We start from the raw sequence: 27,706 nt of genomic DNA, 5'->3' as shown, positions 1-27,706 counted from the left end.
CACCCCCCACTTTCCCCACTTTGTGTCCATATGTGTGTCCATATGTTTGTTCTCTACATTTGTGTCTCTATTTCTGCCTTGCAAACCGGTTCATCCATACCATTTTTTAGATTCTACATATATGCGTTAATATACAATATTTGTTTTTCTCTTTCTCATTTACTTCACTCTGTATGACAGTCTCTAGGTCCATCCATGTCCGTACAAATGACCCAATTTCATTCCTTTTTATGGCTGAGTAATATTCCACTGTATATATGTACCACAACGTCTTTATCCATTCATCTGTTGATGGGCATTTAGGTTGCTTCCATGACCTGGCTATTGTAAATAGTGCTTCAGTGAACATTGGGTTGCACACGTCTTCTTGACTATAAAGTCTTTATTGAATTTGTTACAATACTGCTTCTGTTTTATGTATTGGTTTTTTTGGCCACAAGGCATGTGGGAATCTTAGCTCCCCGACCAGGGATTGAACTCATACCCCCTGCCTTGGAAGGTGAAGTCTTAACTACTAGACTGCCAGGGAAGTCCCTGGAATTCAGTTTTTAAAGTATTTTCATAATCAGTTTGTGCATGATATAGGAAACTCATTCACATTATTTTATAGTCATACCTTGCGCATCAGCAGGAGTCATGTAAATTTTGGAGTCTGATTTTTAATCTTTTTCAGGGACTGTGCAATTGATCCAACATGTGTACTCTGTATGGACTGCTTCCAGAATAGTGTTCATAAAAATCATCGTTACAAGGTATGAAAATAGATGCATAAAATCTCTAGATTGGCAGGAGTCTGATGGCCAGCTAGTCCAAATTCCTGACTAGTACTTGAGTTCTGGCTGTAACAGACCTGATTTGTGAACCTTTAGCTCTGGTTAAACATATCATGTGATAAGACATCTACTACCTCAAGATTCAGCCCCTTACAATTTTCTAATTTTTGAGATACATCATTTTTATGCAGAACATTGTATAAAGCATATGAACAGCTTAAAGAATAACTATAAAGTATATATATATATACTAACTATATATAATAACTATAAAGTATATATATATAACTACTTAGGTCAAGAAATGAGACATTTCCAGCTCTCAGGGGCCTCCCATTTGTTCCTTCTGGATCTCCATCCTTCTCTCCTCCTTTGTGATAATCTCTCTCCTGTGTTTTATAATGGTTTCCTTGATTTCCCTTTTAGCTTATCACCCAAATCATATTGAATGGTTCTGTTTTTGAATTCTGTATAGATGGAGTCATTCTGTATCTTTTTCTTGTTGAGTAGCTTTCACTCAGCATTAAGTATATATTTATATATATACACATATTTTTGTTCATTTACCTTATAGGGTTTAATAATCCATATTTTCTTTATTCATTGTACTGTATATAGATATGTAGATTGTTTCCAATTTGGGACTATTATTGTATTAAAATAATTCTTCTGTGAACATTCTTATTTGTGTATTTTGGTACACATGTACAGGAGTTTATCCGGGGTATATATCTGGAATAGAATTGCTGAGTTCTAGGGTATATCTTAAGTCATAGTAGATAATGTTTTCTGAAGTGGTTATACCAATTTATAAGTTCTTCAGCAGTATGTGAGAGTTCCTATGGCTCCATACACTTACAAGATTTGGTGTTGCTAGTCTTTTAAATTTTAGCCAGTTCTGGTGGGTATATAATGGTATCACATTGTGGTCTTAGTTTTATTTTCTTAATTAGTAGTGAGGTTGAGGGATTTGCCTTTCCTGTGACCTCTTCAGACAACTTTGTTATTTTGAGCTGAAATTTTTCAAATAACAGTATTGGTTCTGTGCTCTGGGCTTGGGCATGTATAATAATTGATGTTTCTCTTTGTACATATAATATGCCGAAGGTCCCATGTAAATGTAAATAACATCTTAAAGTTATGTAGACTATTTCTTCCATAGAGCTGAAAGTGCAGTTCATGTTTTTAGACTGGCTTTAACATTACTGCTTCTATCTCAGGAAATGATAAGCTATAGATATATGTTATATATATATGTATTTTTATTATTGTGCAAAAGAAAAAACATGAGGAGCCTGTCATATAGTGTGGTTAAAATGTTTTCCCAACATTGCAAAGCTAATCACTGATGGAATTTACAAAGTTGATCATTGGTTAGTTTCATATTTCCCAGTCGTCTCCATTTATTATAGTTTTTTCCTTGTGCTAGAGAACTCAAGAAAGAATGCCAGAAGTAGAGACAAGGAGGAAGTTGTTAATTTCTTCTTATTTTTATTCTGGGATATTAAGGGGGAGAGATGTTGAAGTCTCAACGCCAGAGTTTTCCAGTTGCCAAGCTTTAGGATTTTGTGGGCCAGTACAATTTCAGAAGACTTTGGGTAAGACATAGGGTTTTCAAATTTTCATTTGGCTAGGGAAGTTCAATTTTAATTTTAAAAAGGGCACATGAACAGCAACCAAAAAATACCTACCATCTCCTATCATTTTATGAAGAAAAAGAAAATTTAATTCCAAGGAAGTAGGATAATCTCAGACTAAAGAGCAGGTCTTTAGAGTGCATACATGTAGCTCTGTTAAAGAGCTCATCACATTCCTTATTCCTTCCTTTTCTGATTTTCCATGGACTGGTAAAACTTGTCTGTTAAATTTTAGGAACCTCTTCACTAAGCTACCTTTGAGTATTGAAAGCTTACCAGTCTACACTGCTACCACAAAGCACTCTTTTATGAAGCATACTTAGGTTTATCATCTTTAGGTTTTTGCAGAGCTCTTCTTATAGAAGGTGCATATACAGCTTAGTCAGGAACCTTTGAGTTATAAGAAGGATGGGCTATTATGTAACTAATAAATTATGTTTATAAGCTTTTAAAACTATTACCCTTCAAAAGTGAGTGTGAAGAGAACACAAGACTTTTGGTGGGAGAATAAGTTGATAGAATCTTTCTGGAATACCTATTATGTGTGGTGAAATTTTTAAAGAAAAGTGAGGGAATGACTAATAAATACAATTCAGGTAATAGTAACCTCCAGGGCAAGTGGATGATCACAGAGGGAACGTCAACAGTATTAATATTCTCTTGTGTTAGATGCTGGATCGTTTTATTATTATACTTTGTAACTTGCCTATACATTGTGTATATTCTTTTTACAATAAAAAACTTAATAAAAGAAAATATGAAGCCATTAAAAAAAAAGATTGGAAGAAATAAGAAGGGATCCGTGTTGCTGCAGAGAAGGGGAAGAAAAGAATAATGACGGGGATGCAGACCCAAGAGCAGGTACTATGTGAAGAAAGCACCAAGAAAAACCCTTTGTCACAGAATAGCACAGAACAACTTTTGCAGTCCCCGGCACCACAGAGGAAGTGGGGCTGCTGCACGGAGATGGCATGGCGTCTCCAGACCCGCTCCACAACGTCCAAGTTTTCCTTTAAGGTCACGCTGCTGGCTGCCTTATGGAGTACTCAGTGTTCCCAAAAGTACACCTTTCACAGCAGTCTTAAAGTCTACAGCAGAAGAATGTAAAGTTCCTGCAGTGACATGTGCAGTTATTACCAACGATGAAGTAGGAATAAATCCTGCACTGCTAGAAATGTTTTTCTGAAGCATGGTTCAGAACTGCGAATTAGGGAGTTCTCTGGTGGTCTAGCGGTTAGGACTCAGTGCTTTCACTGCCATGGCCCAGGTTCAGTCCCTGGTTAGGGAACTGAGATCCTGCAAGCCATATAGTGTGGCCAAAAAAAAGAACTTTGAATTATTCTTAGAGATCGTGTTGGAAGTTCTGCTACTTGGAACACACGATTACCTTTCAGAATAAATATTGGTATTATTGTTGTAAAATTGAAATCAGGCATTTAAAATACTGTGAAAACACCAATAGTTGATGAAATAATGAAAGGTGACTCTCCATCCCTTCTTGTTATTCACACTCTTCATGTGAAGAGGGAATGCTTCTGCATTGTGGGTGTTATCACCACAAAAGATCATAGTTCTATCATTGCTACCTCACAACACACACAGGTAGTTCATTTGGGCTAAATGGATTACCCAACTGTGTTTTATAACTGGAGGATGCTTCTGATAATTCTTTCTGAGAACATTTGGAAAATTAAAATTTATTGAGTCTTCCTATTCGTCTTTGAGTTAAAAATTTAAAAAGGATTGCTGTTTGCTTGATAGCATCTGACTTGCAGACACAAAAATAGTTTGTCTTGATTATATATTGTTTATGATAAAAAATCATATAAATGAATACCTAAGTATCTTAACTTTTTATTGTTTTTTTTTTAAATTTTATTTTTGGCTGCAATGGGTCTTTGTTGCTGCGCACGGGCTTTCTCTAGTTGCGGTGAGTGGGGGCTACTCTTTGTTGTGGTTCTCAGGCTTCTCATTGCAGTGGCTTCTCTTGTTGCGGAGCACGGGCTCTAGGTGCTCAGGCTTCAGTAGTTGTGGCTCGCAGGCTCTAGAGCGCAGGCTCAGTAGTTGTGGTGCGTGGGCTTAGTTGCTCTGTGGCATGTGGGATCATCCCGGACCAGGGCTTGAACCCGTGTCTCTTGCATTAGCAGGTGGATTCTTAACCACTGCACCACCAGGGAAGCCTTGTTTAGGTTGTTTTTAAGTGTCAAACTTCATGTGTTCATATAAATTTTAATTTAATACCAAAGAGCCAAAAATTGAATTTTCCCTTATGTGTAAAACTTATATCCCATACCAATGAGTTTTCTCTGTGATCTTGCACAATCCAAGATAAGAATTGAAAGTAAAGTAGAGGCATAAAAAACAACAAAACAAAACAAAAACCTTTTGAGAGCAGGAAAATAACAAAGATAAAAATTGGAGCTTTTTGTTCTGCTGTGTGTAATGTGACCCTTCTTGTGATATCCAGCTTTTCAGTAGTTTATCCCTTAAAAAAAACTACAGTAAGATAAATAATGTCTGAGGATCTAATGTATTTAACATGGTGACTATAGTTGATAACACTGTATTATTGTATGATTGAAATTTGCTTAGAGAGTAGAACTTAAACATTCTTACATACACACAAAAAGGTAACCATGAAAAAAACCCAGAATATACTGAAGTACTGTCTTTAAAAAAACTTTCAGTAAACCTCTGCATTTTTATCCTCAAAATAAACAAAAACACCCACTGTTAAAGATTATTATTATTATTTTTTTGGCTGTACCACATGGTATGTGGGATCTTAGTTCCCCGACCAGGGATCGAATCCATGCCCCCTGAAATGGAAACATGGAGTCTTAACCACTGGACTGCCAGGGAAGTCCCGAAGATTATTTTTAACTCCATAAATGTTTCCTTTTTGTTGTTAAATGAGAATAGTGAGTTACAAAAATAGTATATTCATACAACTGTTTGCTCTAATCAGAAAAAAAGGTTTTCAAATGAAGCTTAGAGGGCTTCCCTGGTGGCACAGTGGTTGAGAATCCACCTGCTGATCCAGGGGACACGGGTTCGTGCCCCGGTCCGGGAAGATCCCACATGCCGCGGAGCGGCTGGGCCCGTGAGCCATGGCCACTGGGCCTGCACATCCAGAGCCTGTGCTCCGCAATGGGAGAGGCCACAACACTGAGAGGCCCGCGTACCCCCCCCCAAAAAAAAAATGAAGCTTAGAGAGTTGTAAAAGAGAATAAAATTCTCATGTTATACTTGTAAATGGAAAAAGCACAATATGTAAAATTATGCATTCAATTTTTGGATTCAATTTTGCATTCAGTTATGTTTCTTTTAGAACTTATTGGGTATATAATATTAAACCATAATATATTTTAACTGCTTACCTATTATTGGGGAATTTATTCACATTTCAGTTTTTTTTAATAGTAAGCAATATTGCTATAAATATCTATATGTAAATCATTTTTCTATATGTAAGATTATTTTTTAGGAAGGGTTCTCAGAAGTGGAATTACTGTATTAAAAAGTAGAGACCTTTCAGAGAATAAAAAGACAAGCCACAGAGTGGGTGGAAGACTTTGCAAAACATGTATCTGATAAAGGATTGGTATCCACTATATACAAAGAACTCTTAAAACTCAACAGTAAGAAAATGAACAACTCAGCTTTAAAAATGGGAAAAAGATCTGAAACAGACACTTCACCAAGAAGATATGTAAATGCCAATAAGCACACAAAAAATGCAAAACATCATATGTCATTAGAGAATTACAAATTAAAACTATAGTGAGATACTACTACATACCTATTAGAATGGCAAAAATCCAAAATATTGACAATACCAAATGCTGGTGAGGATGTGGAGGAACAGTAACTCCTATTCATTGCTGGGGTGGGAATGCAAAATGATACAGCCACTTTGGAAGACAGTTTGGCAGTTTCTTATAGAAATAAATACACTGTAACCATATAATCCAGCAATCACACTCCTTGGTATTTACTCAAATGAATTGAAAACTTATATCCACAAAAAAATAAAAACAAAGCAAAAAATCTGCGCAGAAATGTTTATGGCAGTTTTATTCATATTTGCTGAAACTTGGATGCAACCAAGATGTCTTTCAGTTGGTGAGTGGGTGAAAAAACTTTGGTACATTGATACAATGGAATTAAAAAAAATGTTTTATTTATTTATTTTATTTTTAATTTTGGCTGTGTTGGGTCTTCATTGCTGCGCGCAGGCTTTCTTTAGTTCTGGCAAGCGGGGGCTACTCTTCGTTGTGGTGCATGGACTTCTCATTGTGGTGGCTTCTCTTGTTGCGGAGCATGAGTTGTAGGGCACGTGGGCTTCAGTAGTTGTGGCACACAGGCTCAGTAGTTGTGGCTTGTGGGCTCTAGAGTGCAAGCTCAGTAGTTGTGGCACACAGGCTTAGTTGCTCCACAGCATGTGGGATCTTCCTGGACCAGGGCTCGAACCCATGTCCCCTGCATTGGCAAGCAGATTCTTAACCACTGCGCCCACCACCAGGGAAGTCCTACAATGGAATATTATTCAGTGCTAAAAAGAAATGAGCTATCAAGCTATGAAAAGATATGGCAGGACCTTAAATGCATGTCGCTAAATGAAAGAAGCCATTGTGAAAAGGCTACATACTGTATGGTTCCAGCTGTATGACATTCTGGAAAAGGCAGCACTATGGAGACAGAAGAAGATCAGTGGATTCTGGGGCTGGGAGATGGTGGTGGGAGGGATAGAGGGATGAATAGGTGGAGTACAGGGGATTTTTAGTGCAGTAAAACTACCCTGTGTGATACTGTAGTGGTATATATATGTCATTATACATTTGTTAAGACCCCCAAAATGTACAACACAAAGAGAGAACCCAAATGTAAATTATGGACTTTAGTTAATGTATCAGGAACTTATTTCCCTGGTGGCACAGTGGTTAAGAATCTGCCTGCCAATGCAAGGGACACAGGTTCAAGCCCTGGTTGCAGAAGATCCCACATGGCACGGAGCAACTAAGCCCATGTGCCACAACTACTGAGCCTACGCTCTAGAGCTCACGAGCCACATCTGCTGAGCCCATGCGCCTAAAACCTGTGCTCCGCAATAAGAGAAGCCACCGTGGTGAAAAGCCCGCGTGCAGCAACTAATACCCAAAGCAGCCAAACATAAATTACTTAATTAATTAAAAAAAATAATTATCAACACTGACTCCTCAATTGCAACAAATGTGCCACACTATTGCAAGATGTGCATAATAGGGGAAACTGTGGGTAGGGAAAAGGAGGGGTATATGAGAACTCAGTATTTTCTGAGGTATAAAAATAATGATCAGGGTCTATTTTAACAGCCTGCTATAATCCTACATGATGAGAATTTATATTCATATATTGTCTTGGAAACACAACAACATTAAAAAAATAATTTAGGCAATGCAATAAAACTTAGCTTTAAAAAATTCAAATAACACAAAAGAATACAAATAAAAATCGTTGTTGCCTTTCTGTCCCATCATAGTTTCTTTGTTAAACTGAACACAATTTAGTGCACATCCTTACAGATCTTTATGTACAAACATGTACACTCATATATATATTTATATGTTTAGGAGGATGTTTGTGTGTGTGCAGATGGGATCCTACTATATATTTTGTTTTGCAACTCTTTTTTTTGGCCGTGCTGCACAGCTTGCAGGATCTCAGTTCCCCAACCAGGGATTGAACCTGGGGCCACAGCAGTGAAAGCCTGGAATCCTAACCACTAGGCCACCAGGGAACTCCCTGCAACTTGATTTTAACTTAATACATCATGAAGATAATTCTGTGTTGATATATATAATAACTCTTGCCTTATTTAATTGCTGCGTGTATTCCTTTGTGGGATATGTCATCAAATATTTAACCCGTCACCCTTTTCTAGATAATTACACTGTTTCCAGTTTTTCACTGATCAACAAATAATGGAACATACACATATACCTTTGTTTTAATATAAACCAGTGTATATATTAAAGAGTGCTTGAGACTAGATTCTTAGAGGTAGATTTTCTGGATTGAAGGGTACATGCATTTAAAATTTTCATAGATTTTGCCAAATGTTTTTCCTGAATTGCTGTGTCAATTTACAGTCCCATTAAAAGGATATGAGGGGCTTCCCTGGTGGCGCAGTGGTTAAGAATCCACCTGCCAATGCAGGGGACATGGGTTTGAGCCCTGGTCCAGGAAGATCCCACATGCTGCAGAGCAACCAAGCCCATGCGCCACAACTACTGAGCCTGCGCTCTAGAGCTCGCATGCCACAATTGCTGAAGCCCGTGCGCCTAGAGCCCATGCTCAGCAACAAGAGAAGCCACTGTGATGAGAAGCCCGTGCACTGCAATGAAGAGTAGCCCCCACTTGCTGCAACCAGAGGGAGCCTGTGTACAGCAACAAAGACCCAACACAGCCAAAAATAAAAATAAAAAAAGGATATGAGAATGTTCTTTATCTACACCCCCAAAGTTTATTTAGTCAGTCTTTTTACTTTCTGCCAATCCTTTAGTCAAATAATCTCATTTTAATTTGCACTTCTATTACTAGTATTATTAACATCTTTTCATTTTTTAATTGTGTTTAATTTCTTCTGTGTATTGCCTGTTTTTATCCTTATTTTTCTTTTGCCTTTTTCTTACTGCTATGTTATTTATATACTTTACAAATATTTTCTCTTACTATGCTTATCTTTAATAATTTTTGAAGTCAGATTTTTTTGAGATATAATTTATATACAATAAAATCTACCCTTGTAAGTGTAGTTCCTACAGTTCAGTAACCACCACAATAATCAATATATAAAACATATCATTCCCAGAAGTTCTCTAGTGCCCGTCTGCAGGCAGTTCCTCTTGACCACTTACCCCAGCTCCTGGCAGTCACCAGTTTTCTGTCCCTATAGTTTTGGCTTTTCCAAATGTCATATAAGTGAAATCATATAGTATGTAGTGTTTCCTATCTGGTTATATTCACTTAGCATAATGCCTTTGAGATCTTGTCATGCCTCAGCAGTTTGTTCCTTTTTATTGCTGAGTAGTATGCAGTTGTATGGATATGCCACAATATATTACCTGTTCATCAGTTGATGAATATTTGTCTTGTTTCCAGCTTTTAAATAAAACTGGAAACAAGTACATTCAAGTACATGTCTTTTTGTGGGCATTTGTTTTCATTTTTCTTGGGTAACCTCAGGATGATATTGCTGGATTATAAATTAAGTGTATGTTTTGACTGTATAAAATCTATTTTCTGTCTTTTAAACTTGATATATGCTATCATTTGCCTTACTGACATTTTAATTTATATGTTGTCAAATTTGCCAGATTTTTTTTTTTAATGCTTCTGGATTTTGTGCCTTGCTTCCATGCATTCCCTATACTAAGGTTATGCTTTTACTTTCATTTGAAACAACTACATTTTTAGTAATCATGGATGAGTCTAGCATTCTTCAGTATATAAAATTGATTTATATATTCTAATTTCTTTTGTTACTATTATTCTAGTGATAATGTTTGTACTGATAATTTTTATAGTGCCTTTAGTTCCTTTTTACTCCCTTATGTAACTTTTTATTATGTAGTCTGTCAGTTTTAATGCTATCTTTAACTCCCTCCTATAACCTATTTAATAGTTGAAAATCTTATGTTGCCTTCTCTTTCCCTTCTCCCACTTTTTAGTTGTAGTCTTTCTGATTGTGAGATCATATAATGTTTACATTCTTCTATCCATGTATCTTTCAACATCCTTGATTTGTTCTTAGCGCTACAGTTAAACACATAAAATGTTCGCCATCTGTCCTTTTTCTGAAGTTTCCCCAGTCACTGCTTAGTCAGCTGAAGCTCATCCTCTAGGGTTCAGTAAACTACAGTTTGTGGGTCAAATCTGGCTCACCATCTGTTTTTGTATTGCCTGCAAGCTAAGCTTGGTTTTTCTTCTTTTTATTTATTTATTTTTCTTTTGGCTGCACTGCAAGGCGTGCAGGATCTTAGTTCCCTGACCAGGTATCAAACCTGTGCCCCCTGAAGTGGAAGCGCAGAGTCTTAACCTCTGGACCTCTAGGGAAGTCCCTAAGCTTGGTTTTTATATTTTCAGATGGTTGGGAAAAAAGATGAGAAGAATAATATTTCATGATAAATGAAAATTATATGAAATTAAAATTTTAGTGCCTATAAATGAAGTCTCAGTGGAACGTGGCTATGCTGGTTCATTTATTTATTGTCTGTGGCTGATGCTTCACTGCAAGAGCAGAATAGAGTAATTCAACAGAGATTCCATGGCCTGCAAAGACTAAAATATTTACTATCTGTTCCTTTATACAAGAAGTTTGCTGATCACTGCTCAGGTAGATTCCTCAGGAAGGTTGCATGTATACTGTGTTCCTTAAGTTCTGACATGTTCAAAATTATATTATTATAGCTCAGCTGTAGACAGTATTCTTGGTTTGCAGTTTCTTTCCTTGAAAATGCTGCTCTGCTGTTGTCTTGCTTTATGTGTTGTTATTGAGAAGTCTGATGCCAGTCCAATTTTCTTGTGATTATGTTATTTCATCTTTTTGCCTAGGGCCTCAGGACTTTTATCTTTAAAGTCCAGTAGTTTTAGGAGGATATACTTTGGAGTTGATCATACTGAGTGAGTTTTTTCTTAGTCACTCTTGGCCCTCTGAATACGTGTAGATTCAGGTCTTTTATTTCCAGGAAGTTTTCTTAGATTACAGTTTTAAATATTATCTCTGTTCCATTGTTTTGATTTTTCTTTGGTGATTCCAGTTATACTCATCTGCCTCTATTAGGCCTATCTTGTATTTCAACCACTTCTTCTGTGACCCTGTATTTCTTTACTTCATCTTATTTTCATTCTCTTGTTTTCCTGCTTTGTTTCAATGCTATTTATTAACTTTTCATTTGAGACTATCATCTTGTAATTAAAAAAATTCATTTCTGATATGATATCATTTTCTTCTGGTTTTTCCCCTTAGTTCACTCAAGTCCCATTTTATTTATTCCTATTTCTTTGTCTGTTTCTGTTCTTAGTTCTTGTGTTTATGATTAAAGGTGTTTAGTCTGATTAAGGGTTTTTAATGCTTGTTTGAGGCTGTGTAATTCAGTTTGGAGCATTGTATAGTTTCCTTCAGCTTCATTATTGGGTTTTGGCTCTTATTTGCATTTGTTGGCTTTTTTTTTTTGCAATAGTTTTGTGTGGATATGGTGTACTTTTTTCTGTTCTTTTTCATTTCATGGATAGGTTTCACAAGTGCTCTCTTCTGTCAGTTCTACCCTCTTCTATGTAACTTATTTTATAGATGATATTGGTGATGGTGGTGAGGTGAGGGGAGGGTTTGGCATGTCTTATTTGTCTCTTGTTTCATAGGATCCTTAAATTTTCTTTCTTATTTACATCTTTCATTTACTGCCCCATCTATATTGGGTTACCACTTTTTTAATGTATTTGATTTTCCTCCAAAAGTAATGCTTTTCTGAGGTGGCCACTTCTGGTCCTGCTTACTTTCAGTCTCTTTCCCTGTGAACCACCAAGTCCTAACCTGTGTTCAGTATTTGTCCCTTGGCATTGGGCTTTCTCTTCTGGAGTGTGATTTTGTTTGTGCTTGATCTAAGTCCTTTGTACCCCTCTGTTCTCTTTCATGGGGTCACGTAAGCTTCCCTCTCGTATTGTCTGTAACCACAGGCTTGAAATGATAGGCAACAGGAACTCTGATAAAGCAAGTCATTTGAAGGTTGTGGTATTTATTTTTTGTCTCCTAGTAATCTTGCAGACATGGGTCATGTGTGGCTTTATTTCTTCTCCTTGTTAGTTGTATGCTTTGGAGGGGGGAGGTTTGGGGAAGATTCAAATTCATGTCATTGTCATCCTTCTCTATCTAAATTAGGATATTTTAGATAATTTTTTTTTTTTACAGGAACCCTCAAAGGGAAAATGTTGTGAATAAGTTTTAGTTGCTGTGGAACATCAATATAGATGAAAATACTTTATACATGTCTTAAGTACTTATACAAGTGTCATTATAATGATTTTTAAGAAGTTTGTTTAATCATAAAATCTACTCAAGCATTCTGGGTGAAGTATAGATTATTTTTTGCACACATCACAATCTGTTCTCCTCCATTAGTACAAAGTTTTAAAAACTATTATTTAAAAACTTTGAATATGTTTCAAAAATATCAATTTTGAAGGTTCAGTTTTGTTGTGATTAAGTATTAAGGATATTTTTTTGGTTAACTAATCAAAATATTTTTGGATATATATCTATAACATTAAAGGCAATTAAGGTTGAAATAGAGGGAAACATTTATTATTTGAGTCATCTTTATCATTCTTCTTTGCTTTGTGATATATTTTGAAATTAAGACATACTCATTTTTCATTTATCAGATGCATACTTCTACTGGAGGAGGATTTTGTGACTGTGGAGACACAGAAGCATGGAAAACTGGCCCTTTTTGTATAAGTCATGAACCTGGAAGAGCAGGTACCACAAAAGAGGTAAGACTGTTGCTATTTTTTTAATTGCTAACTATTTTAAGGTTGATGAAATTAAATAGAAATAAATGTTATGTGTATGGGTTAAGCCGAATTCCATTGATAATCCTGATTTTTATGTTCTAATATTTATATGTAAGTTTTATTTGACTCTAGAGAATTTAAGTGTTTGATAATTATATTCCATATTTCTCTAAAGAAGGAATGAATTTACAATGAAAAGATGAACTTAGAATACGTTTTTGTTAAGCAATTTGATGAATAAATAATATATTAACCTAAAAGAGCAAATGGAAGTAGTTATTAATAGATAGAAGGAGAATATAATGAATCAGAAAATAGGATTGACACATAAATTCCATAATTGCTTTTCTTAAAGAAAAAAAAGTCAGCAAAGTGATTATCCACTATACGTCCTAATCAAGAAAAAAACTGCGAGCAAGCCCAGATGTAGACCATTAAAAAGGAATGGGGAAATAACCATAGAACCACAGATACAGAAGGATCATAAAAGGCTCCTTATATGACGCTGAATGAATACATTTGAAAATAGATTCTTTTATCAGACAGTATTAAGTGCCATAATTTATTCAAAAATAGAAAACTTGAATAGCCAGTAACCATTGAAGAAATTTAGAAAATTGTCACAAGAAAGTACTTCCTAAAAAATGCCATGCTCAAATAGTTTCACAGAGGACTGTTCCTGATAACTCTATAGCATTGAATACCCTTAGGGTATATATTTAGATCTCTTAAGTACCATTTCCCAGTAAAAGAAATCAGGGCTTTTTGTAAAAATACCTGATTCCACATGTGAGTTAGGGATTAGATAAGGTAGGCTTGTGAGGATGGGTTTGTGTCAAAAGAACCTAAAACCCAGTTTGAAAAGGCTCCCATTGACCTGAGTTGGACAATTGGGGCATCAGAAAAACAATAATAAATAACCACTATGATTGATTGAATCATACTTAATATATAAAAATCCATGAGTTTCTAATAATGAAACTTACATGAGAACTAAATAGAATAAAACTTGTCTGTTGTCATGCAGTGGTTATTGTAGCATTTCCTACTCTAAAAACTTGTAATTGAAGGGGATGGACTAAACGTTTATTCTACCTTTTCAACAGGAATTGTATTTCATTGTAAGCAAGTATCTCCAGTTCATGAGGTAAAGCTTTTTTTTCTACAGGAATGCTAGCTAATAGGGAAGGAATAATAGAATTAGAAAAATCAACATTTTGCAAACCCTAAGGAAATATTTGATTTAGACAAGGATCATTAATGAATGCTAAAACCCTTAAAACTTAAGTTGATGAGGAACAATATTGACATGGATCTGAATTACCATCTCATAGATTACTTGCTAGTCATAAGGGAAAAAACAAAACTGTACGGTGAGGCAGGTGGGGGAGGGCATCATACTGTTGTCACCTGAAACCAGTCATCAGTATTAGCATCATTATGCATATTGGGTTGATATGGCATAATGAGCCTCCTCGTATGATGTAAAATACAGTACGTAGTTTAACATCTGAAAATCAGTTAATGTAAGACTATATAAATAGAATAAAAAACAAAGCCACATGATCATTTCAGTAGATGCAGCAAAAGCATTTGACTAAATCCCACACATTTTCATGATAAGAAGACTTAAACTTATAGGGACTTCCCTGGTGGTACAGTGGTTAAGAATCGCCTGCTAGTGCAGGGGACATGGGTTGGAGCCCTGGTCCGGGAAGATCCCACCTGCTGTGGAGCAGCTAAACCTGTGTGCCACAACTACCGAGCCTGCGCTTTAGAGCCCACGAGCCACAACTACTGAGCCCATGTACCATAACTACTGAAGCCTGCATGCCTAGAGCCCGTGCTTCACAACAAGAGAAGCCATCGCAATGAGAAGCCCGCGTACTGCAACGAAGAATAGCCCCCACACAGCAACAAAGACCCAGCACAGCCAAAAATAAATGAATAAATAAATAAATTAATTAATTTTTAAAAAGAGACGTAAACTTACAATAGAAGAGAACTTCCTTAACCTGATAGAGGGCATTTATGAAAAACTCACAACTATAATTATATTGGATACTTTTCTCCCTAAGATCAAGAATAAGGCAGATTCTGCTTTTGCCACAGAGCATATCCATTCAGTATTGTAATGGAGGTTCTAGCTGGGGCAGTTAGGCAAGAAAAAGAAATAAAAAGCACCCAGATTGGAAAGGAAGGAGTAAAACTAGCTCTGTTTGCAGATGACATGATTTTGTATATAGAAAATCCTAAGGAATCCAACAAAACATTATTAGAACTAATAAATTCAGCACAGTTGCAGGATATGAGATAATTATACAAAAATTACTTGTGTCTATGCATTAGTAATGAACAATACAAAGATGAAATGAAGAAAAAAGTACAAAATTAATTTGAGAAGATATATGCACCCTTTTGATCATTGCAGCATTATTTACAATAGCCAGGATATGGAATCAACCTAAGTGCCCATCAATAGCTGAATGGATAAAGAAGTCGTGGTGTGTGTTTGTGTATATATACACACATACACAAAATGGAATATTACTCAGCCATAAAAAATTGAAATCTTGCCATTTGAGACAAAATGGATGGGCCTAGAGGGTGCTATGCTAAGTGAAATAAATCAGACAAATACTGTATGATTTCACTTATATATGGAATCTAAAGAACAAAACAAATGAACAAACATAACAAAACAGAAACAGAGTCACAGATACAGAGAACAAGTGTTTGCTAGAGGGGATGGAGTTAAGGGGAGTAAAAAAATAGGTGAGGGAGGTTAAGAGGTACAAACTTTCTGTTACAAAATAGGTTATGGGTATGAAGTGTACAGTGTGGGGAGTATAGTCAATAATTATATAGTATCTTTGTATGGTGATAGATGGTGACTAGATGTACGGTGACCATTTTGAAATGGTGACCATTTATTATTAAATATATATCAGATCACTATGTTGTATACCAGGAACTAACATAGTATTATAGTTCAATTATACTTCAAAAACAAACAAATAAATTCATAGAAAAATAGATCAGATTTGTGGCATCAGAGGCAGGTGGTGGGAGGAGGGGGAATTGGATGAAGGTGGTCAAAAAAGTATAAACTTCCAGTAAGGTAAATAAGTACTGGGGTATAATGTACACCATGATTAAAATAATTAACATTGCTGTGTGTTATATGTGAAAGTTGTTAAGAGAGTAAACTCTGAGTTCTCACCACAAGGAAAAAATATTTTTTCTTTTATTTTGTATCTATATGACTTGATGGATGTTGACTAAACTTATTGTGGTAATCATTTCATGATGTATTTAAGTCATATCATTATCCTGTACACCTTCAACTTATACAGTGCTATGTCAATTATATCTCGAAACTGGAAGAAAAAATATATAAAGAAATAGATTCTAATATTTATGTAAAACAATAAATTCAAATGGACTCTTCTGATTGAGTTTGTATAAATTTTAATTAAAGAGGAACATTTTAGGACTGAGGCTTTGTCTAGTTATAAAGATTTGCACAGAAATCATGTAACAAATAATTGGGGATGGCATAAACTGTCTTGCTTTAACAAGACAATTTTTGGCAAACCTAAATATTTTCACAAGAATATATATTTTTACTTGAATTAAAGCATTTTTAGTATTTACTTTGTACTTATGGTCATTGACAGACTTTTGTTGAATATCCACTCCTTCAACATGTACAGTTTCTAAGGACAATGTTGCATTTTTCTAATTGTTTCTCAGTGTCCCAGATTTAGGGAAGCAGATTTACAAAGATTTTACTTAAGTGCTGTTGTGTCACAGTTCTGGATTTAGTGCAGGTATATTTAGATGTGATCAGATCTTAACTTGTACTAACAAGTGCATGTCTTGATGCTTCAAATCAACTCAGTTATATATAAATGTAACAGGAAGAAAAATAAAGTGGGGCGGGGTGCTTACCTCAGAATTTAACTGACCTAAGGAAGAGAAAAGTAGTCATTTTAAAGTGTCCATTGCATCCTTCTGTATCCAGAGGATGAGCATGCAGGGGCTGAAAGCTTCCTTGCCTGGAAAGAATTTAGCAGTAGTAGGTCTCTTATGTATTTAGAGACATCTGTGTGTATTTCTCTGGAAGCCCATGGGGGATTTTTTGTTTGTTTGTTTGTTTTTATGGAGGCTTTGTTACATAGCATGATTAGTTAAATTATTGGCAGTTGGAAATTGATTCAACCTCTAACCCCTCTGGGATGAGGATGGTACTGAAAGTTGCAACCTTCTAATCACAAGGTTGGGTCTCCAGGCAACCAGCCCGCATCCTTAGGTGCTTTCTAAAAGTCACGTCATAAACATAACAAAAGACAGCCCCCACTTCTTCACTTGGGAACTTCCAAGCGTTTTAGGAGCTCTGTGCCAGAAACTGGGATGAAGATATTTTGTATTATAAATTACAATATTAAAGGCCAAGCTCCCCAGTTTGAGCTACACACTCAATACAGTTCCCCAGCTGGAAATTTTTTTTAGGTAATTGACAAGATGGCTCTAAAATTCATATGAAATTGTAAGGGACCCACCATAGCCAAAACAACCCTGGAAAAGAAGAACAAAGTTGGAGGACTCACACATCCCTTTTTAAAAACTTAATACAAAGCAACAGTAATCAAGACAGTGTGGCACTGGCATAATGATAAAAATATAGATTAACAGAATAGATTTGAAATCCCAGAAATAAACCCACATGTCTGTGGCCAGCCATTTTTCAACAAGAGTACCAAGACCATTCACTAGGGTAAGAATAATCTTTTACCAAATGCTACTGGGACAACTGGATATCCACATGCAAAAGAATGAATCTGGACCCGTAACTCACACCAACCACAAAAATTAACTCAGAATGGATCAAAGACCTAAAAATAAGAGCAAAAACGATAAAACTCTTACAAGAAAACATAGGGATAAATCTTTATTACCTTGGATTTGGCAATAGATTCATAGATGTAACACCAAAAGCGTTAGTAATAAAAGAAAAAAAACTTAAATTGAACTTCATCAAAATTAAACACTTTTATGTTCCAAAGGCCACTACCAAGAAAGTGAAAAGATAGCGCACAGAATGAGAGAGAGATATTTGCAAGTCATATTATCCAATAAAAGGAACTGGTATGTAGAACTTACAAAGAACTCTTAAAACTTAAAAATAAAAAGACAACCCAGTTTTTTTTTTCTTTTCTTTTTAGTGGTGGCATTTTATTATTTTATTTTATTTCATTTCATTTCACTGTGTGACTTGCAGGATCTTAGTTCCCCAACCAGGGGTTGAACCTGTGCCCTCTACAGTTAAAGCGTGGAGTCCTAACCACTGGACAGCCAGGGAATTCTTCACAACCCAGCTTTTAGGGCTTCCCTGGTGGCGCAGTGGTTGAGAATCCGCCTGCCGATGCAGGGGACACGGGTTCGTGCCCTGGTGCGGGAAGATCCCATGTGCCGTGGAGCTGCTGGGCCTGTGAGCCATGGCCACTGAGCCTGTGTGCCCGGAGCCTGTGCTCCGCAACGGGAGAGGCCACAACAGCAAGAGGCCCGCATACCAAATAATTATTTATACATGAAAGTTCATAGCATTATTCATAATAATGTTATAATAAAACAGTGTTATACAATAATAGAATAGTATTATTATTCTTAATAAAAATTAGAAACAGTCCAAATGTTCATCAACTGATAAATGGATAAGCAAATGTGGTTAGGTTATATCCATACAGTGGAATATTATTTGGTTATAAAGGGGAATAAAGTGCTGAAACATCCTTCAATTTAGAGGAACTCTCTGAAAACATTATGCTAAGTGAAAGAAGCCAGTTACAAAGACCACATATTACATGATTACAGTTATATGAAATGTCCAGAATAGAACATCCATAGGGACAAAAACTAGATTAGTGATTTTTTAGGTCTGTGAGGATGGAGACCTTGTGGGGGTGATCATTAAAGGTTTCTTATATGTTTTTTTGAGTTGATGAAAATGTTCTAAAACTGATTGTGGTAATAGTTGCACATAAAAACCATTGAATAGTATATTTTTAGTGAATTTTATGGTATGTGAATTTATCTCAAGCTGCTAAGAAATTGAAGTACATAGTCTCACTAATGAAATATTCTTGCTAAAAATGTTTTACCTGAACTTAAAGCCTTGAGATTTAACTTCTAGTTTATAGGAAATACAGGGGAGAGTTGAAGAAGATAAAGAATACCACAAGGAAGATAAATATAATATATAGGACATTTCAAGATAAATCTAAAATGTAAGACTTCTTATAGGAAAAATTGGCCTGACCTCAGTCATGAAGAACAGAAGTCTAGGGGTGGGCATGGGAGATTCATTTAGATGTAAATGAATTGAGGCATAACCAAATGTGATAGACATTTGGGGAATAATTAGGAAACTTGAATATGGTCAAGATATCAGATAATATTTAAAAGTTATTGTTAATGTTATTAGATTCTAATAAGGGTATTAAGATTATGTAAGGAAATGTCCATGTTAAATACATATTAAAGTATTTAGGAGTAAAATATCATGATGACTATTTTTTACCTTAAAATACTTGAACAACAAAAAAGGAAGCATATATGGAAAAAAGAGTTACTAAGTTTAGGTAAAAGTTGTTTTTATTATACCAGTTTCTCTATTTCTCTATATTTAAAGAAAAGATAAAAAAATAAATAAAAATCACTTGATTACTTAAACACTACACAAATAACAAAAACATACAAATTGTTCCTGAACATAGAGGGCAGAAGAGGAAAATTTTCAAAATTTGTTATATAAAGCCAACATTATGTTGACTTCAGATCTGACATAATATGGAATATATAAATCAGTTGTATTAATAATTGTTATGCTGAAAGCCTAAGTAAAACATTAACAGGTAAAATCAAGTTTGACAGAATAATATAACATAATCATACCTACATTCCTAGAATGAACTGTTTTTGGAATTCATCTGTGAAACTGTTTGTGCCTGGCACTTTTTGGGAAAGTAGCTCTTTGATAAGATTTTCAATTTCTTCCAGAATTATTGGCCTCAAATCAAAAGCTGTTAATCATGCTTGATGATGAAGCACTAGTGTATTCCCATTATAGATAGAGACAGGATAAGGAAATTCACTATTGCTGTTATTATTTATTGCTATTCTGGAAGTCAGTCAAATTGACAAACAGAATGAACTAAACTACATAGATATTGGAGAGGAGGCAAACTAGTCATGATTTATACCTTGAAAACCCAAGAAAATTAACTGAAAAAGAATTAGAAACTATAGTAGAGTTTAGTTAGGTTGTTAGTTACGGAACTTACATACTAAATATCATTAGTGTATTCAACAAAACTTTTTTTTTCAGGCAAGTCACTTTATTTATTTATTTACATATACATGTATCTTTATTTATTTATTTACATATACATGTATCTATTCTTTTTCAAATTCTTTTCCCACTTAGGTTGTTACAGAAAAAATATTTCTTTGCGATACGCGGGCCTCTCACTGTTGTGGCCTCTCCCGTTGCGGAGCACAGGCTCCGGACGCGCAGGCTCAGCGGCCATGGCTCACGGACCCAGCCGCTCCGCGGCATGTGGGATCTTCCCGGACCGGGGCACGAACCCGTGTCTCCTGCCTCGGCAGGCGGATTCTCAACCACTGCGCCACCAGGGAAGCCCGAAAAAATATTTCTTGAATGTGCTTACAAGCAATAGCTTTTAGAAAGTGTACTGAAAGAAAAGATCCCATTTGCTGTACCATCAAAAAAAAAAAAAAAAAAAAACCTAGGAAAAAGACCAAGAAAAAATCTGCCAGGTCTGTTTTAAGAAAACTTTAAAACTATACTCCTATGGGAGGATAGGCATGAAAGAAAAAAAAAAAATCGGAAGACACATTTCATTCTTGGATTGGAGGATTCAGTGTTACAAACGATAAAAGTTTTTTTTCCAAAATTAGTCTATAAATTCATTATATTCCCAATCAGAATAAGAGGGAAATTCTCTTTTGGAACTTGGCAAAAGTAATCAGAAGTTCCTCAGGAAAAACTTAGGAGAATTGCCAGGAAAAACTGAAGAGTTATGAGTGTGAATAGATCCAACAGATTTTAAATGTATTAAAGAGCCATAGTAATTCAGACAATGTGACAGTTGGGACTAAAATTCAGATCTTTAGAATCTGGGCTCTAGCACATTTTTTTTTAACCTTGAATTTGGAAATAATTTCAAATTTGTAAAAAGTTGCAAAAATAGAGTACAAAGAATATTCATATACTCTTTACCCATTCACCTATCATTAACATATACCTTATCATTCAGCACTCTATTTTTATTTATTTATTTTTAAAAGAATATTTATTTATTTATTTTGGCTGCTCTGGGTCTTAGTTGTGGCATTTGGGATCTTTAGGTGCAGCATGCAGACTCTTAGTTGTGGCATGTGTTCAGGATCTAGTTCCCCAACCCGGAATTGAACCCGGGCCCCCTGCATTGGGAGCGCAGAGTCTTACCCACTGGACCACCAGGAAGTCCCTCAGCCCTCTATTTTTAGATTGCCTCTTCTCTCTTACTCATTTATTTGTCCAGATTCCAAATGATTAATTCCTTCATTTGACAAATAAAAAATTTGCTTGATTAAATATCACCAGATGTCCCTTCCTATTCATTCTCTTGTTGCTGTTTTTTTTTTTTTTAAATAAATTTATTTATTTATTTGTTTGTTTTTGGCTACATTGGGTCGTCATTGCTACACACTAGGCTTTCTCTAGTTGGGGCAAGGAGGGGCTACTCTTTGTTGTGGTGTGCGGGCTTCTCATTGAGGTGGCTTGTCTCTGTTGCAGAGCACAGGCTCTAGGCACGCGGGCTTCAGTAGTTGTGGCTTGTGGGCTCTAGAGCACAGGCTCAGTAGTTATGCCGCACAGGCTTAGTTGCTCCATGGCATGTGGGATCTTCCCGGACCAGGGCTCGAACCTGTGTCCCCTGCATTGGCAGGTGAATTCTTAACCACTGTACCACCAGGGCAGTCCCTCTTGTTTCTGTTTTAAGAACCCTTTTCATTCTGATTATTTCTATTTCCTCCTCCAATATTTTTTTTAAAGGGTATTGGAATATTTTAGCGTATAGTCAGAGGGCTTTGTGGCTTGATTTTTATATCCTGTTCATTCCGTAACTAACCATTATAGAAAACTGTTTTTGTACTGTTTTGTGTTAAGTAGCTGAAGAATCCTTGGGAGTTAAATTGCTCGTCGAGTTTACAAAACTAGCCTCCCTCTTCCTACATCATGGGATTCCAGTCTGTTGGTGGTTTTCCTGAGTCATATGGCCTCAGTACACTGAATTTAGTCCTGAACTAACCTGATCTTCTTGGATTTGTTTGGATTTATAATTAGATTCCAAAGGTAATTGGTCATTCAGGCTTATTCTGAAGGTAAATCTGGATATTCTGCAATGACTCTAGGTCTGATTCATGATCTAGATGTGAGAGAAGGACACTTATGGCTAGCATATAACTAATCAGTTGCCACCCAACAGTCCTTTGTACTTCGAATTTGTTTCACCTCTGCTTTGGTGAATGTGAAATCCATACTTTGCCAGGCGTGTGACATTGTGCCAACCATGATAGGGATTTACCAAATGTAATTAGACCTGGCTGATACTAATCAACCCATCATCCAGCATTTGGCATTATCTCTTAAAGTTTATTTAAGAAAAGTTTCTTTCTAGTCCTGCAGTACATTTCTGGGTTAATTATTAAGGTTTTTTAAAATCTATTTTGATTATCACCCTTCTGTTCCCTCTAATGGACCTTCTTATTTTCTAAGCTATAAATGATTTATTTAAAAGTTTCTTCTGTACTTGGACTTCCCTGGTGGTGCAGTGGTTAAGAATCTGCCTGCCAGTGCAGGGGACATGGGTTCGATCTCTGGTCTGGGAAGATCCCACATGTCCTGGAACAACTAAGCCTGTGCACCACAACTACTGAGCCTGCGCTCTGGAGCCCGTGAGCCACAACTACTGAGCCCATGCTCCTCAATTACTGAAGCCTGCGTGCTCTAGGGCCCGTGCTCCACAACAAGAGAAGCCACCACAATGAGAAGCCCGCGCACTGCAATGAAGAGTAGCCCCTGCTCGCCGCAACTAGAGAAATCCCGCGTGCAGCAATGAAGACCCAACACAGCCAAAAAATAAATAAATAAAAAAAAAGTTTCTTCTGTACTTACCAGACCTCTTCTGAAGAACTTAGCCTCTGATTGATACAGTATGGAATTAATGAGTAGATTCTCTTAACTCTTTAATTCAGACTACTTTTCTGAAGAATTGAAAGGAAATATTGAGCTAAAAAAATAAGAAATAGGAACATAGTGGATTAATATTGCTCCTAGTACCGTTGACACTCTTTTCTCTCTCTCTAGCAAAATCTTCTGAGTAAAATCTCCAGAGGAAAGGTGACATATTGAAGAGATGGTAGAAATTAAATTAATAAAGCATTGGGGAGTGAGAAAGAATAGGTGTAAAAGAATAAATGTGTAGGTTAATGTTTTGGTCACCACAGAATAAAATACAGTTCATTAGTACGGTCTATAACAGGTAGGTTAAAATTGAATATTAAAAGCCTTGTACTGAATTTCTAGTGGATTTTATGTTTGTGTGTGTGTGTGTGTGTATGTGTGTGTGTGTGTGTCTTAAAGAGCTTCTGTGTTTGTTTTCCTGCTTACTGCTTTGTTTAAACATCTTATTGGGCTGTAACTTGCATAATGTATTAAAAAATTCACCCATTTAAAGTATAACTTTAGTGCTTTTTTAACATGTACTTCATTCTTTTTTTAATGACCAAATAATATTCCATTATATGGATTACATACCATTTTACTTATCCATTCATCAGTTTATGGAAATTTAGGTCATTTCCACTTTCTGGCTATTATGAATAATGCTGCTACAAATATTTGTGTACAAGTTTTTGTGCAGATATATGTTTTCATTCTTCTTGGATAGATATCTATGAGTAGAATTGCTGGGTCATATGGTAACTATACTTAACTTTTTGAGTATCTCTCAGACTGTTCTCCAAATTGTACCATTTTACATTTCCACCAGCAGTGTATAGGGTTCAAATTTCTCCACATCCTGTCCAATACTTATTGTTATCTCCCTTTTTGATTATAGTCACCTTAGCAAGTATGAAGAAGTATCTCATTGTGATTTTGATTTGCATTTCCATAATGGTTCATGACATGGAGCATTTAAATGCGTTTTTTTAGCTAATTGGTTTGAACAAGCCTTTTATTAAGGAAGTGGTATTTTATAATGAAATTAACTTTTTTTTTTCTCCCATGGGAGTCAAAAGCCCAGATTTTAGTCTTGCTTTTTATATCTGTTTAGAGGTTCTTTGACCTTGGATGGGACCTTTATCTTTTAAGTGCCTTTAATTTTCTGCCTTAACAGAGTGGCTATAAGGATCAGTTGAAATAAATTAGTGAGAAAAGTTTTTGTCAGCTGGAGGGGATAACCAGTACCTATAACTCATTGTTCTCTGATGATATAATTATTTAGGCAGGGAAGAACATTCATAACAAAGAGCATCATAAAGGAGACCTCTGTGGTTTTGCCTTCTTTCCTTTCTGTCATCTGTAGCACCAACTTGGCCACAAGGAGTTAAGCTAAACCGATGTAAATAGCAGACTCTTGAGCTGAAGTTAAATTCATTCCTGGAGGATGGTGTAAATGAACTCATTGAAGTTATTGCTATAAATTAATAACATTATCTTTCTCATCCATTTACTTGTATACAACATTGGTAGTATGTTTTTCTACACTTTCTTGCAGAACTTACGCTGTCCAGTGAATGAAGAGGTAATTGCCCAAGCCAGGAAAATATTCCCTTCAGTGATAAAATACATTGTAGAAATGACTGTATGGGAAGAGGAAAAAGAACTGCCTCCTCAACTCCAGATAAGGTGGGGGATTTTTTTAAAAGGGAGAAGTTTTCATGATGGTTATTTATATTGCAAAATGGGTGTTTGAAAAATGTCTTTGTTGTTATTTACTGCTTTAACTTAACTATCATTATGAAGATTTTATAGAGAATGGCCTCGTTGGAATACTTCCATAATGTCCATTTATATGAGATGTTCTCTTAAGACACTATACAGAAGTTAAGCCAAAGGAAGAGCCTAATCAGAAGCTCCTGATTTTTAAGAAAAAACATTTTGGGGGTCTTGTTCTAAATGATTTATGAGGTCCTAGCAGCCATTCATCCCAGTAGGGAAGTAAATTGCCCAGTTTTTGATCCTGGCCTGGACCAACTTCCAGGTTCCCCGAGAGGTTTGTGAACAAAAGTGGGGACTTCAGAACACTGTGTCTCCCTTTAGTCTAAGTCTTTAGCTCTTTTCTTGATCAAAAATTTTGATGGGGGCCACATTCACAGAAAAATAGACAAGATGAAAAGGCAGAGGGCTGTGTACCAGATGAAGGAACAAGATAAAACCCCAGAAAAGCAACTAAATGAAGTGGAGATAGGCAACCTTCCAGAAAAAGAATTCAGAATAATGATAGTGAAGGTGATCTAGGACCTCAGAAAAAGAGTGGAGGCAAAGATCGAGAAGATGCAAGAAATGTTTAACAAACACCTAGAAGAATTAAAGAACAAACAGAGATGAACAATACAATAATTGAAATGAAAACTACACTAGAAGGAATCAGTAGCAGAATAACTGAGGCAGAAGAACAGATAAGTGACCTGGAAGACAAAATGGTGGAATTCACAGTTGTGGAACAGAATAAAGAAAAAAGAATGAAAAGAAATGAAGACAGCCTAATAGACCTCTGGGACAAAATTAAATGCAAAACATTCGCATTATAGGGGTCCCAGAAGGAGAAGAGAGAGAGAAAGGACCTGAGAAAATATTTGAAGAGATTATAGTCGAAAACTTCCCTAACATGGGAAAGGAAAGAGCCACCCAAGTCCAGGAAGCGCAGCAAGTCCCATACAGGATAAACCCTAGGAGAAATACGCCAAGACACACAGTAATCAAATTGTCAAAAATTAAAGACAAAGAAAAATTATTGAAAGCAGCAAGGAAAAACAACAAATAACATACAAGGGATCTCCCATAAGGTTAACAGCTGATGTCTCAGCAGAAACCCTACAGGCCAAAAAGGAGTGGCATGATATACTTAAAGTGATGAAAGGGAATAACCTACAACCAAGATTACTCTACCCAGCAAGGATCTCATTTAGATTCAATGGAGAAATCAAAAGCTTTACAGACAAGCAAAAGCTAAGAGAATTCAGCACCACCAAACCGGCTCTACAACAAATGCTAAAGGAACTTCTCTAAGTGGGAAACACAGGAGAAGAAAAGGACCTACAAAAACAAACCCAAAACAATTAAGAAAATGGTCATAGGAACATACATATTGATAATTACCTTAAATGTGAATGGATTAAATGCTTCAACCAAAAGACACAGGCTTGCTGAATGGATACAAAAACAAGACCTGTACATATGCTGTCTACGAGAACCCACTTCAAACCTAGGGACACATACAGACAGAAAGTGAGGGGATGGAAAAAGATATTCCATGCAAATGGAAATCAAAAGAAAGCTGGAGTAGCAATACTCATATCAGATAAAATAGACTTTAAAATAAAGAATGTTACAAGAGACAAGGAAGGACACTATATAATGATCAAGGGATCAATCCAAGAAGAAGATATAACAATTATAAATATATATGCACCCAACATAGGAGCACCTCAATACATAAGGCAACTGCTAACGGCTCTAAAAGAGGAAATCGACAGTAACACAATAATAGTGGGGCACTTTAACACCTCATTTACACCAATGGACAGACCATTCAAACAAAATTAATAAGGAAACACAAGTTTTAAATGATACAGTAGACCAGATAGATTTAATTGACATTTATAGGACAATCCATCCAGAAACCGCAGATTACACTTTCTTATCAAGTGGGCATGGAACATTCTCCAGGATAGATCACATCTTGGGTCACAAATCAAGCGTCTGTAAATTTAAGAAAATTGAAATCATATCAAGCATCATTTCTGACCACAACGCTATGAGATTAGAAATCAGTTACGGGGGAAAAATGTAAAAACACACGGAGGCTAAACAGTACGTTACTTAATAACCAAGAGATCACTGAATAAATCAAAGAGGGAATAAAAAAATACCTAGAGACAAATGACAATGAAAACATGATGATCCAAAACCTATGGGAGGCAGCAAAAGCAATTCTAAGAGGGAAGTTTATAGCTATATAGCCTACCTCAAGAAACAAGAAAAATCTCAAATAAACAATCTAATCTTACACCTAAAGGAACTAGAGAAAGAAGAACAAACAAAACCCAAAGTTAGCAGAAGGAAAGAAATCATAAAGATCAGAGCAGAAATAAATGAAACAGAAACAAAGAAAACAATAGCAAAGATCAATAGAACTAAAAACTGGTTCTTTGAGAAGATAAACAAAATTGATAAACCATTAGCCAGACTCATCAAGAAAAAGAGGGAGAGGACTCAAATCAATAAAATTAGAAATGAAAAAGGAGAAATCACAACTGACACAGCAGAAATATAAAGGATTATAAGAGATTGCTACAGACAACTATATGCCAATAAAATGGACAACCTGTAAGAAATGGACAAATTCTTAGAAAGGTATAACCTTCTAAGACTGAACCAGGAAGAAA

The 27,706-nt window shown here is 35.9% G+C and overlaps 1 protein-coding gene across 2 annotated transcripts in view; it reads left to right on the top strand.

The window, feature by feature from the left end:
• The window catches only part of UBR1 (ubiquitin protein ligase E3 component n-recognin 1), a 166,080-nt gene that overhangs the window by 38,947 nt on the left and 99,427 nt on the right, over positions 1-27,706 (top strand). For both annotated transcript variants that reach the window (XM_059059472.2, XM_059059471.2), the window contains exons 3-5: positions 674-752; positions 12,833-12,943; positions 24,814-24,944. In XM_059059472.2, coding sequence (XP_058915455.1) covers positions 674-752; positions 12,833-12,943; positions 24,814-24,944 — 321 coding nt within the window. The remainder of the gene's footprint in view (positions 1-673; positions 753-12,832; positions 12,944-24,813; positions 24,945-27,706) is intronic.

The sequence above is a fragment of the Kogia breviceps genome, chromosome 3, assembly GCF_026419965.1.
Source record: "Kogia breviceps isolate mKogBre1 chromosome 3, mKogBre1 haplotype 1, whole genome shotgun sequence".
Lineage (NCBI taxonomy): Eukaryota > Metazoa > Chordata > Mammalia > Artiodactyla > Physeteridae > Kogia > Kogia breviceps.
The sequence above is the reverse complement of the archived record's forward strand: the minus strand, read 5'-3'. Positions and strand labels throughout refer to the sequence as shown.